Below are 18,816 nucleotides of genomic sequence, written 5' to 3'. Positions count from 1 at the left end.
TCTGGGCCACTGAAGTGTGCGAACTTAACAACTACACCACTGGGCCCAGCCCTAGGACCTCAGAATTCTTAACTTCAAAATTGAAGTAGACAAAGGAGAAAGAGTCTCCCTATAGGATATTTCTGCAAATCCAGAGTTGCCTTAAAAGAGAATGAATCACAGAAAACTCAGTCTCCATAGCATTAGTTATTTGTATCCTACTTTGTTCCAAAAAAGCATTTGAAGAGTCTTTTCATTGAGACGTAAGATACAAAGCAAAACAAGGCAACACCAATATATAAATCTTGACTACTTAGTAAGGCCAAGCCACAAATTTGATCCTGTAAATAGACCTGTTAAGTAAGTTAAATCCTCTGTGTGTTAAAAAGGAATTACTTTGAAGCACCGGTTTCCTTCATAATAAAACCAGAAGTTTCTCAAGAGCCTTAAAATGATAAATTGAGTAGAGTTTATAAAAAGAGGGACATACTTGTGTGCACTGTCATGGGTTCTTCAGCCTACTAGCACAATGGCCAACAAAATATTTAACTCTCACTATTAGGAGCTTCATCCTGTATTGGGGGTTGAAAAAGGGTGAGATGCAAAAGCTCATTAAGCTGAGTATATATAGGGTTGATATCTTGTGGAAACATGAGACTCATGTGTCTGAATAGATGGCTACACATTTGCTCAGAATGAGCCAAGGGAACAATACAATTTTAGCCTGAAAAAAAGCACACGATACCAAACTTGAATGAATGAAAGAAATGAATGAGAAAATGAAACTTACAAGATGAACCGAACTGTCCAGCGAGTTAAGAATAACAGTTGCTATATTAAAAGTTGGAATACATCTACCAAATATAACTAGTTGTCTAATCAGTTAACAGGGCTAGCTATCCATTAAGGCTACTCCCAAATCATGATGATAAGCTCTACCCTCTGCATTAAGCAAGTGTTTTGTCTCTATCTTAACCAAAAGTGCTAACAAGTCTTTAAAGGTACAGGCTTGAAAGAAAACAATTTGTGTCCAGAACTCTCAAAACTCAATAAAACAATGCAATTTAAAAATAAGCAAAAGATTTGAACAAGACACTTCAGAAAATATAAATGGATTCTAATAATATGGAAATATACTCACTATATAAATCATTAGGAAAATATAAAAAGCAAAATGACATACATTTATTAAAACAGTAATACCTAATTCTGGTTAGGATGCAGAGCAAGTGGATCTGATACACTGGATGTGTATCAACCTTATGCATACCCAAATTGCTGGAGGAATCACAAAACTGGAAGGTCACTTTGGAAAAACAATTTGGCAGTTTCTTATAAAGTTAAATACCCTGTGACACAGAAAGCCCACTCCTAGGTATTTATCCAAGTGAAATGAAAACATGTTCACACACCTGTATGTAAATATAGCAGCTTTATTCATAATCACCAAAAACAAATCGACTCAAATATCCTTCCAACTGGTGAATGGATAGATTGGTACATTCATATAATGGAATACTACTAAGGAATAAAAACAATGAAGTACTGATAAAACAACATGGATGGATCTCATCGAGGGCTAAGTGAGAAGCCAGCCTCAAACGCCTCCATTTATATATCATTCTGGAAAAGAACTACAGGGATAGCAGACACACCAACGGCTTCCTGAGGCGAGGATGGGTGTTGACTACAAAGGGGCACAAAGGAATTTTGAGGCGCGATGGAACTCATCTTGATTGTGTTGGTGATTATGTGGTTGTGTTTGACAAAACTCAGAACTGTACACTTAAAAAGGAGAAAGGTTGTCTCTTCTAGCTTAACCGAAAGGAGACCAAACTTTTAAAAGGAAAAGGCTTTAGAAAGGAAAGGGGCTGGGACACGTACCTCACTAGAAATTACATCAGGGAACCGTTCATTACCACTGGCTGTGCATGGGTTATGTACTGAGCTAAGGTAGTTTAGCCCATAACCATTAGTCTATACGACAGAGTTGCAGAGGCTGAGAAAAGATTAGAACTCAAAGAATAGGATGTTGAAATTGGTTTGTAGTTAGGAACACTGAGCCACGCTAGTTGCTGAGATTTGGGTGTCTACCGCCTCACCTTCCATTACCATAACTGGTAATTCTGCTCAAGCTCATGGAGCTGAGTTATTTTCACAGGAGTGGGTTTTATTGGCAAAATAGCTAAAAAGCCACCAACTGGAATGGGGCTTGCCTGCCAGTCCAATCTAAATCAGAAAAGGGCTGTGGGTGGCATCACTTCCTGAGTGGAAGATGTATTTGATTATTCAATAGTGAGATATATTCCCTCTAAGAAGACATCCTGACTCGCTAGGGAGCTGAAGAGGGCTCTAATGGATGGATGGGCTGGGGAGGGGGAGTTGTTGAAAGTCAGCAGTATGAACAATATGACCTAGGCTCTGAAGGTAGACCATGACACCATCTAAATAAACCTGGACCAACGCTGAAAGAGTGAAAGGACTTCTGTTCTCCCTTAAGATCATGGGCAAAAGATCAAGGGAACAGCTTCAGGTCTGACTTGTGTCCCCACCTCATGTGACAAAGACCACGATAGGATAGTGAAGTTAACCCATCTGTGAAGTTGTAATCATGCAGTTCCAATTGCCTGCTGCAAGTCCTAACAGGAGACCCCGTGGGGCACCACAGACCCCTGTTCTTTAGCCAGCTTTTCTTTGGCCCAGAATGCTGGAAGAGGGGGGCTGCTCCAAACGAGAGGACCCTCTCTGATCTCTCAGGAGGGAAATGGACTATCTTTTGTAAAAGTAAGTAGGAAAAGGCTAGTGTAAATTGGTGCCGGAACTTTGCTGGAATAATCCTCATGGACGCCTCTCATGAAGTTATCACCAGCTCCTCACTAAGGCAAGGCCAAGGGCATTATGTAGAGAACCCCTGGTGTGACTTTCCCCATCAGGCACTTCTGGTTCATGGCATACTTATGGTGGTTTCTGCCCAAAATATAATAGCTATACATTGACGAATGGAGACTTTAAAACTTGTTTCTCTTTTAAGGATCTGATATTTTTCCATCAAAACATCTGCAAGGTGGGGCTTAGGATCCTTATGTCAGCTGAGTGACTCCAATCCAGAGGGGGGACCCAGAAAAGAAGGAGTAGAGGGTGAGGGGAAAGGGACCCCTCAACTCCTGCATTGGACCGTTAGAAAAAAAGTATAAAATTAATAAAGCTTAAGATCAGAAAAGACGACAATAAAGAAGGGAGAGAAACCCCTGACATTTCAAAGGAAGAAAATTTTAGAAGAATGTTTCTAAATTAAAAAATAAGACTAGAAAGAAGAAAAACATCTCCATATATCAATATAAAATGAAAAAAATTTAAGAAAGGTTGAAATAATTGACAAATTAATGCACAAAGTAAAAGCCATATAGACTAAGATAAAATTAAAATCCACGTGCCTAAGAGTGAAATATGTAGAGATATGCACGCGATAGGAGTGACAAGAAATTTCCTAAAAAGCATAACCTGTATTAAAAAGGGTGGTAACAAAGCAGAGCCCAAACCCAGTAATTACAACTAGAAGCAGGTGAGGGATAAGGAGCTGAAAAAAAGTTCTTTTGGTGGGGGAGGGGATGCTTTTTTGGCTCCTCAAGGAAGAAAGGCAAAGAGGCAGACACGCCCCGGCGGCATCTTCTTCCACCCAGGCTCATACCTCTGATGGCACTTTGAGCCCCAGGTGGAGGCGGCTTCCTCTGCAAACAGCTCAGTGGGTCCTCCCCACACCGCAGTGAGCATCGGAGCAGCTTCTCTCATTGGAGAGGGCCACTTATATAATCATACCTGTACACAGTTCAGAAACACAATTTGGAAGTAAAGTGAAAAGCAAAATCTTACTAAAAATAATTTATTGCTTTTTTAAAAAAAATAAGCATTTATAATAGAATACCAAATTAGATTTAATCTAATGTATTAACAAAAGCATAATATACTCTAGTAAACAAGGATTTCTAAATTACTGTGTAACTAAATAAGGAATAAGTCAAACTCTTGGTTTAGCTAGGGGCAACAGCAGTCACTGCCACCTATCCCATAAATCCACGTTGCTTCACATTTAAGAGAAACTCAGCCTTGGGGTCTCCTTGCTCCTCTCTTGAGAAATGCACTGAAAAGTGATGAGCCCAGGGAGGAGGACAAGAGGTTATATAGCAAGTTGGAGCTGAAGACAAAATGCTACAATCATTACCTCGGGGAAGTGGAAGGCATGTGTGTGATGTTTACCAGGTCTGCATGGAAGACTGTGATCATAAAACAGCCCAGGGTAAGATTTCGTTTGTAGAATGTGATTAAGCATGGTTACATCCTAATTCTTTCTTGGGGTTTGGAAGTGTCTCTGGTCCTGTACACATATTTAGGGTTGACAGAGATGCTACTGGTGTGCCCTGGGCTTTCCTCAAATGCCACAATGGCTCCTGCCCTACGATTACCAACAAGAAGCTCTCCTATCCTTAGACATACTGGCTCAGTATCAGCAGCAGAGGTAGGGAGGTATTGTCAACTTCAGATGAGTTGGGTCCACAGTTTATCCCATAGTGGATGCATTAGGCTTTTTGGAATTTCACTGAGATTGTCAGTGTAGGCAGTCACCTTTTTGGACCTGTGAGACATTTCTTACAAGTCTCTTGGGTTTGGCTCAAAAGGTTGAAAGCTGCTCTGTTGTTCTTTTAAGTTACAAATCAGCACTTTAAGTCCTATAGTTGAGCATGTCTTCACACCATCCCCTGTTTTTGGCCTCCATATAGACAGATGCATTGCACTGCTGCATGGTACGTTCCATCTCAACCAGCTGGCGGCATCCGATGGTTAACTTTTCCCTAGAGCATAAAGAAATATTACATCACTGGAGGACAGCCCATCAGATAAATGACAAAATCTTAATACAACAGGATTAACACTGGGATTTGAAATATATTCTTTGATATTTGAGAGAGAAAATATCAAGAGTTTGGGTTTCTTAGCAAAGACAAAACAACATGGCAGGATAAGCACTTAGTAGCACAGATTCTCAGACAGCCAACATGGAGAAGATCTTGGTACAATTCCTAGAATTCAGGAATGAGGGTTCCCGTGGAGACCTGCTGCCAAAAAGCAAAGTTGGATGCTTAAAAATAGTCCTTTGTATGGTCTCTGAACACCTCTCCCAGCAGGAGATAGGCTGATGTTAAGTTGTTCTAATCCAAGGGGTAAGCAACACCGTGGAGCAGGTCGCACATTTTTGTCTTACTGGGCTTGGGAGTTAAAGAACAGGTGGACTGAAGGATACTAAGAGGATGAACCTCCTGACATGCACAGACGCTGAGAGGGAATAGGACAGAGCTTCAACTCTTTAAAGGAATTCCTGAGATAAGGTACCTAGCAGTTAACAAATGAATATTAGCTAATAACTCTAACGCAGAGGTGGGGAAGTAGGGAGTAATGCCTAATACACGCCAAGCCTACTCAACAATTTTACCTAAGACGAAGCCTCACTGGGCTCTCAAAAGCTGACATGAGGCCTACAAACTGGGATCTGTAAGTCATCAGTCAGAGCACTAATCCACTATACCTGGTGTCTAGAGTCCAAATCTCATGGAAGCCTATTTAAATCTACTGGGAGATGGTCTACAAGTTCGCAAAGAATACTCAGCATTTAGTTCTGTATCTGGCACACTAGATGTTCGAGAAAGGACAGTTCTTTTTATTATGTAAGTTACTGTTACTACTACTTCAGCTTCTAAGATTGCTCCAAGCCATCTCCATGGTGTTGGGAGGACCACCAGCTATCTCTCGCCACTGCCTACCTGCCCATGGATCCCTTGATGTAGGGTACAAAGGAAAAAGAAGTCAACCGAAACTTAGGGAATAGCATGAGAGGTAGCAGTGACAGCAAAAGTAAATACACCATATTTTGAGCAGCCTCACTTCCTGAAGATGTGTGGTTTCTCTGAGGCTGATTAAAATCTGACTTTTGGCTTTGTGTTCACTCTAGTCCTGTCTCCTATATTTAGAGTGTGTTAAATTAGTGTTATGTTGCTGCCATTTCTTCACAACTACTCAGAAAATGATTTTTGGAAGACCCTAAGAGACCCAACACAGGAGAGATGTAAATGTTTTCCTATAAACTTAAAAATGAAACAAACAAAAACGGCAGGCCCTATTCCTGTTATTTATTCCACATGAGAAAAAAACTCCTTTGGTAACTAGACTTTGAATCTATTTCTGTGTCTTTTCTTTTCCTTCTTCCTTTCCTTTTTTCTCCTCTCACAGTTAAGGGGTGAGCTCTCTCTCTCCTTTGCATCCTAGTGGCATTTGGTTTCACACAAATAAGTGTGAATCAGCATCCTGACAATGGATTATCACCTAGAGATTTTGTTTCCTCCAGCAAGTTGTCATTGCTGACTGAGGAAAGCATGGGGTGTTTTTCATCATGTGTGTTTGGTCTACACTGGATTATGATGACAGGAATTCCTGAGTTCCTCTTCTCCACAGCTTGTATGTAGAACGGCAGAGTATTAGCTGTGGGGGCACCTTCACACCTTCGCCTGCCGTTCCGCAGCATCTCCAGTGGGTCGTCTCACCTTGGCTTTCACCTCTTGGTGATGGGACAGTTACAACTGTAAGACACAGCCCATTACAGATTTTGATATCACTTAACTGTTAGAAAGTTCTTCCTTTATATTGGGCCTAAAAAAACCCCATCTATCTGACCTGAGTCTGCCTAAATTAAAACAAAAAGTTGTTCTCCCTTTTTCTCCCAGTACAAATATTTCATGTCTCTTACAATGATCTTATTTCTCTTTTCCAAGTAAACAATCTCAACTCCAAATCCTTTCTGGAACAAAGGGCAAGACTGGAGGTTGTTTCTAGCTCTGTAATTTTATATTGCTCATGAAATTTCTGCAAAACTGCCACTGTTTCTCTAAATTGTCCTATTATGGGTATTAAATTTGCTTTGACCAAATCTCAGATAGGTCAAAACAACAGGAAATTTGATCAGATCAATTAAAAAGTAATTCCACTGGTTATTTGATTCATTTCCATGGCTAATTTTGTCAAAATGGCATGGTAGTAGTGAATTTAAGTGACCTGATTCCAGTATTTCATGAAGTTTTTCCAAAATCCTTTCCAGGTACAAGAAAAAAGACTAAAATGGATATTTGTTTTACAACTCTCTGAACTTTTCTATATATTTGCAATGTGTATCCAAGATGAAAGAAAAATGGAATACAATGTAATGCTAATATAAAAACAGTATATAATAGCTAATATCATAATCAATGGTGAAAGACTGAAAGCTTTTCTCCTAAAATCAGGAACAAGACAAGGATGCCCATGTTTACCACTGCTATCCAATATTGCCCTGCAAGTTCTAGCCAGAGCAATTAGGCATGAAAAAGAAGTAATAGGCAAATGAATTGTAAACAAAGAAGTAAAATTATCTCCATAGATCCTAAAGCCCACAAAATAACTGTCAGAGCTAATCCACTAATTCAGCCAAGCTGCAACATAAAAGATCAACAGAAAAAAATCAGTTACATCTGTATACACTACCAATGAACAATTCAAAAAGAAAATGAAAACAATTCCATTTACAATAGCATGAAAAAGATGAAAATACTTAGGAATAAATTTAAAGAGGCACAAGACTTGCACACTAAAAATTAGAAAACAATGCCAAAAGAAATTAAAGATCTAAATTAGTGGCATCCCATGTTCATGGATTGGAAAACTTAATACAATAACAATACTCCCCAAACTCAATGCAATCCCTATCAAAATCCTAACAATCTTTTTTGCAGAAATGGAAAAGCCGATCCTAAAATTCACACAGAATTAAAAGGGATCTCAAATCTTGAAAAAATTGTTAGAGGACTCACACTTCTTAATTTTGAAAAGTTATTATAAAGCAACTTTAATCAAAACAGTGTGGTACTGGCATAAAGACAGAAATACAGACTGATGGAACAGAATTGAAAGTCCAGAAATAAACCTTCACATCTATGGTCAACTGATTTTTGACAAGGGTGTCAAGACCATTCAATGAGGAAAGAATAGTCTCTTCAAAAAATGGTGCTAGGTGGGGGCTGGCCCCGTGGCCGAGTGGTTACGTTCGCGCGCTCCGCTGCAGGCGGCCCAGTGTTTCGTCGGTTCGAATCCTGGGCGCGGACATGGCACTGCTCGTCAGACCACGCTGAGGCAGCGTCCCACATGCCACAGCTAGAGGAACCCACAACGAAGAATACACAACTATGTACCGGGGGGCTTTGGGGAGAAAAAGGAAAAAATAAAATCTTTAAAAAAAAAAAAAAAATGGTGCTAGGACAACTTGATATCTACATGCAAATGAACGAGGTTGGATTCCTACCTCACACCATATACAAAAATTAACTCAAGATGATCAATGATCTAACTGTAAGAGCTAAAACTACAAAACTCTGAAAAAAACATCAGGGTAAATCTTTATGACCTTAGTTTTGGCAATGGATTGTTAGATATGACAGCAAAAGCCCAAGCAACACAAGAAAAAAACACATAAATTGGACGTTATCAAAATTAAAAACTTTTGTGCATCAGATACTATCAAGAAAGAGAAAAGAGAATTTATAGAAAGAGAAGAATATTTGCAAACTATGTATTTGATAAAGCTCGAATATCCAGAACATATAACATGTCAAGCTGCCAGATGTCAAGGTGGCGGATAAGGACTACAAGCCAAACCGAAAGCAACAGTCAAGACTTCATTCATTTACTGTGACACTGCAGCAAGAGGCAACATGAAAGGTTCCAGTTCCCTGCTCCATTTTTCCCCATGGACTGGAACCAGACAAGGGTCATATGACACATAGTGCAGATAGGGGACATCATCTCACTGCCCAGGAGCCCTGAACTAAGGCTCCTGCCTCTTCATGGACCCAGGGGGCCGGGTGTCTTAGTCCATTCAAGCTGCTATAACAAACTAGCACAGAATGGGTGGCCTATAAACAACAGAAATTTCTCACAGTTCTTTAGGCTCAGAAGTCCAAGATCAAGGTGCCAGCATGGTCACATTCTGGTGAAGGCCCTCTTTTATAATAGTATTAATCCCATTCATAGGGCTCCACCCTCATGACCTAATCACTGCCTAAAGGCCCCACCGTCTAAGACCATCACACTGGGCAATAGGGTTTCAACATATGAATTTTGGGGGGATGCAAACATTCAGACCACAGCAAAGGAGAACAGCTAGGAATAGAAAAGTATTGAGTCAAAGTGGAGAATAATACCTCAGCCAAGACCTCCAAAAAGAGGTCTCAGCAGAGGTGGCTGGGAGGTGCCTCAGCTGAAGCCCCCAGTAAGGAGGCCTCCCAATGGATTACCTGGGCTAGGAATGCGATACACATGTGAGCATGGCTGTCCAGGGGCAGGGGGACTGAGCATTGCCTAAAACTCCCTACAGAAGACTACAACACACTGTGTACCGAATCTGGTGTGGGGAAGGCAGCTTCCCCCACTGGAGCCTCCAGATAAAGCCTTAGGACTGCCTATGGGCAGGTCTGAAAGATGACAAATAGGATTTGGGCCTAGAGCCAAATTCCTCGTAAAGAACTCTCATAATTCAACAACAGAAAGAAAAACAACCCAATTAAAAATGGGCAAAAGACTTGAATAGACAGTTCTCCAAAGAAGGCAAATGAATGGCTAACAAGCACATGAAAAGTTCAACATCATTAGTAATTAGGGGAAGACGAATCAAAATTACAATGGGATAAAATTGTACACTCATTAGGATAGCTATAATCCAAAGAATGGAAAATAACAAATGTCACAGAGGATGTGGAGAAACTGGAACCCTCATATATTGCTGCTGGAAAGGCAAAACAGTACAGCTGCTGTGGAAGACAGGCAGTTCCTCAACAAGTCAAACAGTAAAATTACTATCTCATCCAGGAATTCCACTGTTAGGTACACACGCCCCCCCAAAACTGAAAGAATTCAAACAAAAACTTGTATACAAATAGCAACACTATTCGCAATAGCCAAAAAGTGGAAACAACCCACATGTCCATCAACAGATGAAGAGATAAACAAAATGTGCTATATACATACAATGGAATATTACTCAGCCATAAAAAGGAAGGAAGTGCTGATACATGCTACAATGTAGATGAACCTCAAAAACATCATGTTAAATGAAAGAAACAAGACACAAAAGGTCATACATTACATGATTCTATTTATATGAAACATTCAGAACAGATAAATCCATAGAGACAGAAAGCAGATGAGTGGTTGCCAGAGTCTAGGGGGAGGGGAGAATGGAGAGTGACTGCTTAATGGATATGGAATTTCCTACTGGGGTGATGGAAATGTCTTGGAACTAGACAGAGGTGATGGTTGCACAACAGGGTGGATGCCCTAAATGCCAATGAATTGCACACTTTAAAATGGTTAGTTGCTAATTTTATGTTATGCAAATATTTCCTAAACAAAAAAAAAATATACATTTATTTTGTAATATCTTCTATCACAAATTATGAAGTCAAAATGATGTTATCTGATATAAAGCAGAAACATCCAAGGTCTAAATTTGGTTTTTAGATTATTTTTCTCTAAGGCCTTTTTCTGTCCAAGGCTTCTTGGACAGACCAGGTCTCAAACTTGAGCGCACCCTACAGGGATTGTTAAAAAACAGATTGCTGGGCCCAACCCCCAGACTTCCCAATTCAGAAGGTCTGGGGAAGAGCCTTAAGAGTTTGCGTTTCTTGCAAATTCCCAGGTGATGTTGCCACTGAGGTCCAGGAACACACTTGAGAGAATCTCAGTTCTAACGCAATCTAGAAGATACTACCATGGAGCTGATTCCTGGGTCAGAAAGCAGTAATTTCTGAAAGCACTTGCCATAAGGAAAAGCAAGCAGCCCCTGCTACAGATACCATCTTAGGTAGTGTATTATTTGGATATGCCACATACTTGATGAGGCTGATGTCACAAACTAGTTTGCTTTTTGTATAGAAAAAATGACCTTAGAGACTTGTCTCACAAACACACTAGAACACTCTGTCCAGAACTTACAGGGCAAACAAAGTTAATTAAATACTGCTCCTAAATTATTTCTCAAATATACAGAAGATACCACATGAGATATATGTCTGGTAATCTGTTTGATAATCTCATTAATTTACCATCCTGGGTTTTCTGAGCAAACTCCTTACCGGCTCAGGGTAAGCAGCGCTCACGCCTCACTGACAAGAGCAAAGTCTACAAACTAGAGGACAGAACGCTAACTGACCTACAGATACAAACACCCGATTCTCCCATGTCACAGCATTCAGCTTTCCAGCAAAGCTCCCTTCAACATGAAACCTTAACTCCGTGCTTTATCAGAACCCATAAACAGTTCTTGGTTTTGCGCTACTTAATTACCTCCCTATTGCAATAAATACGGTGTTGGGCACATCAACAGTCTCCTCCTTCACAACTAACATCGTATAAATAAAAAGCAAAGATCAGCAAATTCAGACAATTTAAGTAATTGTCTTCCTTAACATTCCCAAAGGGGATCAGCTACATGCAAGTTAAACCATTCTTCTGTTTTCATCTCTGAGTCACAGGAAAACGCTGCCACTTTTTATCGACTGCACTCAGCCCTATGTCTAGTATGACCCACTGAAACCTCTCTCCTTTGGCAGCTTATTTGAAAATCGTGAGCTGCGGAGTACACCAGAGGCTACTATGGGAGATACTGTTCTCTGTAAATATAGCAAATAACTTCCAAACAAACAACGGGGTAACAAATCTAAAAGCTATTAATCGAAAGCTTGCTCAACAGCAATTGCAGTTTTTATTTTTTTTGTTACGTATTTTTTTTGAGGAAGATTAGCCCTGAGCTAACATCTGCTGCCAATCCTCCTCTTTTTGCTGAGGAAGACTGGCCCTGAGCTAACATCTGTGCCCATCTTCCTCTACTTTATATATGTAGGATGCCTGCCACAGCGTGGCTTGACAAGCAGTGCGTAGGTCCACATCTGGGACCGGAACCAGCGAACCCCGGGCTGCTGAAGGGGAACGTGTGAGCTTAACCACTGCACCACCAGGCCAGCTCACCAATCACAGTTTTTAAATGCATTCAAGGTATTAGATATATTTGATTTCTCTTAAAATCATCTTTTTGGGTATAAGAGGGAGCTTATTAATTAATATCATAGTTCAAATCCCTGGCATAGTAAGTGGAAAGAAAATAAAGAAGAGAAAAACAGGGGCAACTACTTTAACTTTGAACATTCAACTTTGACCCCTGTACCCCACCCCACCCCCAAAAAATCCTCCCAACTATTCCAAGGTAGCAGAAGTCAAAATAATTTTACACATCTCACTGGAACCATCTAGCAAGGGGACTCTGCCCTCCAAGTTATCTACAGTGGGCTTCCTACCTTCAAAAATATGACTAAGGTTGGAAAACATTATATTTTTGACACAAATCTCAAGTACATGAACCTCTGAATGTGGATTATCTGTAAAGATCTGTGAATAAGAGTAAGACTGATTGACAGTCTGAAGATGAGGGTAAAAAAATCATTTTCACCCCCAGCTACAACAGATTATGCATGCCCATTGGCTTCCTATTTTCTTGGAAAAGTTATTTTAATCTAATGAGTGAGTGAACTTTCTTAGCTCTGCTACTTAGTAACACGTGTGTATGATTATCAATCCTTGAGTCTCGACATCATAAATAAATTTATCAATCTGGAGTCTTTTTGGGGTTTTTTGTTGTTGTTCTTTTGTGAGGAAGATTGTCCCTGAGCTAACATCTGTGCCAATCTTCCTCTATTTTTTGAAGGTGGGATGCCGCCACAGCATGGCTTGATGAGCGGTGTGTAGGTCCTCACCCAGGATCCAAACCCACGAACCCTGGGCTGCCAAAGTGGAAGGTGTGGACTCAACCACTGCACCACCAGGGCAGCCCCTATCTAGAGTTTCATAGTAGAAGCACTTTGATGGCTAACTTTGTCGCCGTGCCTGCTCATAAAATTTTGTAGCCACACAGGTATATGTGGAAGTTATAAACAGCAAATAAACTGTGGTTTAGTGGTACAGTGGCATATTACACAGCAGTGAAAATACAGCCAGTTCTGCTACAGTGCTTGCTTTGAATACACAAATCTGTTCCACTGCCACTGATACGTTAAGGAACACTTTGAACACAACACAAATTTTACATTTTCTTATACACAATTTCAGCAGTGAGAAACCCTAGGTGAACAGAGAAAACTGCGCCCAGCTGCTGAGGAATACACAAAGCACACACAAGCACACACTTTAAATCTGAACCAACTACCTCAGCGTTCTGTGTTAGGAGCCACATCCATTCACATGTGATATCACAACCTTACACCCAACTTCAGATAACCCTCCTTCTATCACATCACACTAACCCACAAGCTGCAACCCTTCCAGTGACCACTTCTACAAGCAAACTGCAGCTCTTTTTCAAGGTAAGGGGTCAGATTTATTATAGCACTTACGTATTTATCACCCATTTAATGTGTAAAACTGTGATACCATTTTGATTAGGTTCCCATCTTTTTTTAATGTGTCTCATTAAGTTTTTGCATAATGTGCCCCAACCAGATTTTTCCCATGAGCCCAGTGGCTTTTACTGCATGATTCTGCACAGTGCAGTGATGAGATTTAGGATATTTAGTAGGTCATGTTGTAATAGAATCAACTGTAAACCGACTACTGTCCTATGCATCAACATGGATGAATCTCAACGTTGAGTTAAAAAAGAATATTGGGGCATGGTATGGGACCGGAGGGCAAGACTGAAAGGGTTCAACTGATCTTTGCTCCTCACGAATCTGTGTGCCTGGGCCCCAGATTGGAGGGCTTCACAGCTATACCCTATGTATACAAGAATCACTAAGCCCTCTTTTTTGTTATGTCTGAATGCTAAAAATTAGATTTTTAAATAATGAATATATATAGTGTGATATCATTAAGTTCAAAAACAGATGAAATTAATCAACATATTTTTATTGACACATAATGTGTAGTAAAACCATGAAGATAAGGATGAGAATTACAAACACAAAATCCCTAGGGAGGGGATGGAAGGGGAGACATAAATAGGGATGGGTAAAGGTCTATTTTGTCAACTGAATGGCAGGCATATGAGTTTTCGTTATACCAGCTGTTATTCAAAACATGGCCTGGGTAATGTAAGACTCTTTCAAAGTGTCTGAGAGGTCAAAGCTATTTTTATAATAAGACTAAGACATGATTTGCCTTTTGCATTCTCATTCTTGCAAGAGTGTACAATAGTTTTCCAGTGATACGTGACATGTGATTATCGAAACAAACTAAATGAAAAAGCAGCTATGAGAACCCAGCTGTCTTCTATTTTCTCTTTTCTTTATTATTATTATTAAATTTTTTTTGGTGAGGAAGACAGTCTCTGAGCTAACATCTGTGCCAATTTTTCTATTTTGTATGTGGGACACCGCCACAGCATGGCTTGATGAGTGGTGTGTAGGTCCATGCCTGGGATCCGAACCCGTGAACCCCGGGCCACCGAAGCAGAGCACACGAACTTAATCACACACTACTAGGCTACCCTCCCACCATCTTCTACTAAGCCAGACAGTAAGAGATTTGCAAAAATGTACAATGCCACTCTTGTCAGTAATATTTTTTGTTTGGGAAAAAAATCTTTTCATAATTATATGTTACTTAACATGTAATTAATTAGCTGTTGTTAATTTTAAATGAATAAATATTTTTAAGTTTCTCAATTCTAATTTCTAATACAGTAAATATAGATAGATAGGACCCTCATAAACAAAAGTTCTTTAGAGTCTTCAATAATTTTTTAAAATATAAAGGAGTCTTGAGGCCAAAATATTTGAGAACCACTTTAAACCTTATACCTGAACACACACGATTCTTTTGTATGTATGAAATATTTCATACCAGTAGAGGTAAAAAAATCATCGTGCAGTGAAGACATAAAAATAAGCTTTCAGTGCCACCATCAAGTGGTGCTCTATATGGTCAAAGCTTGTTAGGATGATACATCTGTATGCAGACATGACTCACCGATACTCAGTCTGTGAAACACAGCCATAAAGTTCCTGGGCAGTAAATCTGACATTTTTATTTACCTGAAAAGAATCAAGACATAGTTACTAAAAATGCATATTAAATCAAATGAGTGGTAGGAGCACAGTTAGTGTGGCCCATATTCTGAGAGGGCAGAATGTCAAGTTTCCAGTTTTTGCATAAAAAGGACTAAAGAGTAACAATTAGAAGTTCAGTGACCATAATGCTAACACCAAACTACCCGGAAAAATATTAGTCTATTGTTACGACCTAATCTGTTCTCAGAAACAGAAGAAGTGAGATGGGCCTGGGGTTAGTGGGAATCTCAACAAAGCAGATAATCACTTTGCAGATCAAATGGACAGAAAAAACCATGTACTCCATGAAATACTAAATTCTACTCCTACTGGCTCTTATCAACAGATTCATGCTTCAATTAACCTAGCCTTTTAAAAGATTTCTAATGCACATACTCAATATTTATTTTCTAGGAAAAGTAAATAAGTAAATAAATTGTAAAAAATAAAAATTTAAAATAACTCTATACTTAAAGGACTGGCGTAGATTTGGGGTCATATAGGTAGACTATTGTAGCAGAACCAGCCACATCTTGTTTATATCCTGAACATCAGAAATAATTCAAGTTGAAAGAAAAAGAAAAGTATTCAACTCTAACAACATTTCAATACTATGGCTGACCCTTCCAAAAGTTATTACTGAATAACCTTCACTTTCATTTAAATACTAAGGTTCTAAACTATGTGGAAAGGTCTCTTTGGGAAAAAGTTTGATTTATGGACATTTTCTAAAGAAATGTATTTTTCAGACTACCAAGGTCTGAGTAATTAAACTAATATGTTGAAGTTCATAAATATGAGAATTCAGAGATATACTTTACTACTGTAAATATAAAAGTCCTTCATCATACGATAGCTAGTCGTGGCACACACATGGAGGAACCGGGAAGGACTCCTGTATTCCTTGAGGCCTACTACTGATTTAGTTACATTCTACTTATGTGTGGGGAAGACTGGAAATTGGTTGAAGAAAATTCATTTTATCAGATTTCTCAACAAACAGCATAGTGCCTAAATTTTCAGAAATACTGAATTAGTGAACGGAAAAGAAATGAGACTATCCTCTCTTCAATTAACTGTTAAAAATATTTAAAGTAGTATTAGCCAGTATGCATTTTTTGGTGGGGAAAAATGTCCCCACTCTGAGTTAATTAATACTACTTTAAAGATTCATATCATGAAAATCTTATAATAGAGTTTAGGGTATTTCTTTTTCTTTTTCTTTCTTTTTTTAACAGAGCCAGGATGTGACCCCAGTTGAGTCTAACTTGAGGCCATGCTCTTTTTTTTTTTTTTTTTTTTTAAGATTGGCACCTGAGCTAACAACTCTTGCCAATCTTCGTTTTTTCCCCCCTGCTTTTTCTCCCCAAATGCCCCCAGTACACAGTTGTATATTTTAGTTGTGGGTCCTTCTAGTTGTGGCATGTGGGATGCCACCTCAGCATGGCCTGATGAGCTGGGCCATGTCTGTGCCCAGGATCTGAACCAGCGAAACCCTGGGCCGCTGAAGCGGAGCACGCAAACTTAACCACTCGGCCTCAGGGCCGGCCCCCAGGGTATTTCTTATTTGCAAAAGTTCCATGAGCTTCTTCAGTACTTTCATAAGAAATTCACCATATTTGTGTAGAAAAAGTTTCATTCACTGAAGTTTAAAAATATAACATTTTTAACGCATATAATCCTAAATTTTTGCTTAAAATTGGGATTATATATTTATGTACAATGTTATTTAATTATATATAATATTTAATATTAGATTTAATGATTATATGGAATTGATATATAATTTATCATAATTAATTTTTTAGGTACCCTACTATTTTTATTAAAAGAATAAAAGATACTTACCCCAGAACACAGCTGGGGTATTAGGGTGACGTGGCTTCAGATCACCGTAGACGACTTACAAAGTAGGCAGTTAATTCACTAATAATGTAGGGAAACTGAGGCACGAATTCATGATACATCACAGATTCTAGCTTGAAATATCTTGTTTCATCATATTAATTAATTTTGATATAAGACATTTTTAATTACTCATATTGGGACATTTTAAATTACCCTGTTAAATATCATTTCCATGCTCAAGTACACAATTTTAATTCCAGGGAACAAATAGCTAAAAGATGCCTTTGTCAGTAAACGTTAGAGCTGGGACTATAAAGTGGATTGTGGAATTGGTGTCATTAATTTTTAGTTGTACTATTCACAATGAATGCCAAATATTAGAAATGGCTATATTATTTTTAATTCTTAAAAAGTGAAGAACAAAAGGCAAAGGTTAAGTACAAAAATACCTATAATTTATCTACTGGTGTTATTCATATTTTACAGATGAAGAAACTGGAACCAAGAGAATTAATAACTCTTCTAAGAGCATACGGTTAATACATGGCAGAACCAACATTTGAATATGGGCAGTTTGACCTGAGAATCTGTGTTCTTAGTCACTAAGTTCTTCATGTAACAAAAATAAAGAGCTAACTAGGAATAAAAATGAAGAAATATATTTAAAGGAGTTTGACTGCATAAGAAATGTGAGACCTTTAGAGCATTTTAAAATTAAACACACACACACACCCCCCCCCACTTCAAAAGAAAGAATATAGGGGAACATGGGCAAAGAGCCTTAGGCAAACAGAAACTGAAGATCAACAGAATACTTTCCTTGCCTCAGCAACGATGAGGAGGCATGAAAGTTAATTTACAAAATATACTGGAGGCTCACCACAAACTCTAACTCCAGAGTCTACGCTGCCGCTGTAGAGGAAACTAAATTATAGCTTTCCTTCTCAGTAATCAGTGGTTATCAAGCAGAGTTGGTTCTACTTCCCTAGGGGCCATGCGAGTGCGTGAGTTGGGTGGGGTGTTAGAATATTTTTGGTTGTCACAATAACTGGGGGAGCTGCTGGCATTTAATATCTGAGGAGCAAGGACATTAAACATCCTGGAACGTTCCACACAATGAAGAAATGACCTGTCCAAAATGCCAACAGCACCCCCATGAGAAGCAATTCTGTGTTGGAGAAAGTGTATTCTTATAGGACTCTACTGTAGGTTTTTACTTAGAGAACGAAAGGAAAAACTGAATGTCACTGGCAAACTTCTGTGGCATTCAAGAATTTAAAGCAAGTATCAATTAAACCGCATTCCATTACGTTTTAGAACTCTACCATGTTTGTTTATATTAAGATGTTTATGGTGGAAATATGATAAATATTTTAAAATATTTCTCATACCTCATACTTGATTAGGAAGTTATAGAGGGTCTCGATATCTTGATAATTACTGTTGGGGGCCAAAATCCTAAACAAAAAAATGAAATAAAAACAAAGGAATGGGAATGAATGATTTAAGAAGAAACATTTCCTCAACTTTTCCTCAAAAACATATTCATATTATGAGAGATAACTTATTGTATAACAAGCTTATTAAAATGTTTACAACCTTTCTTGGTTTTTATTTACCAATTAAAATTACAAAACCATGAGCTAATTCAACAAAGATCAATTTATTAAAATATTTTTGCTTATTTATATTAATAACTTACATCATTAATCAACAACCATAAGCATTCTTATGTGAAATTAGGGTTCACAGTTTTAAGTTACAATGATACAGATTTCCCAAAAAGTGGATAGAAATGTGGACTGCATGTACACTTCTTATC

At 38.7% G+C, this 18,816-nt stretch overlaps 1 protein-coding gene across 2 annotated transcripts in view; it reads right to left on the bottom strand.

Annotated features, from left to right (window-relative positions):
• Window positions 1-3,843: 3,843 nt before the first annotated feature.
• SWT1 (SWT1 RNA endoribonuclease homolog) overlaps window positions 3,844-18,816 on the bottom strand; it is a 101,546-nt gene continuing 86,573 nt past the window's right edge. For both annotated transcript variants that reach the window (XM_070267876.1, XM_070267875.1), the window contains 3 exons: window positions 18,386-18,452; window positions 15,067-15,131; window positions 3,844-4,826 (listed from right to left, as the gene is read on the bottom strand). In XM_070267876.1, coding sequence (XP_070123977.1) covers window positions 4,697-4,826; window positions 15,067-15,131; window positions 18,386-18,452 — 262 coding nt within the window. In that variant the 3' untranslated portion in view covers window positions 3,844-4,696. The remainder of the gene's footprint in view (window positions 4,827-15,066; window positions 15,132-18,385; window positions 18,453-18,816) is intronic.

This window comes from Equus caballus, chromosome 5 (assembly GCF_041296265.1).
Source record: "Equus caballus isolate H_3958 breed thoroughbred chromosome 5, TB-T2T, whole genome shotgun sequence".
In the NCBI taxonomy this organism is placed as follows: Eukaryota; Metazoa; Chordata; class Mammalia; order Perissodactyla; family Equidae; genus Equus; species Equus caballus.
This window is presented reverse-complemented; position numbering and strand designations above follow the sequence as displayed.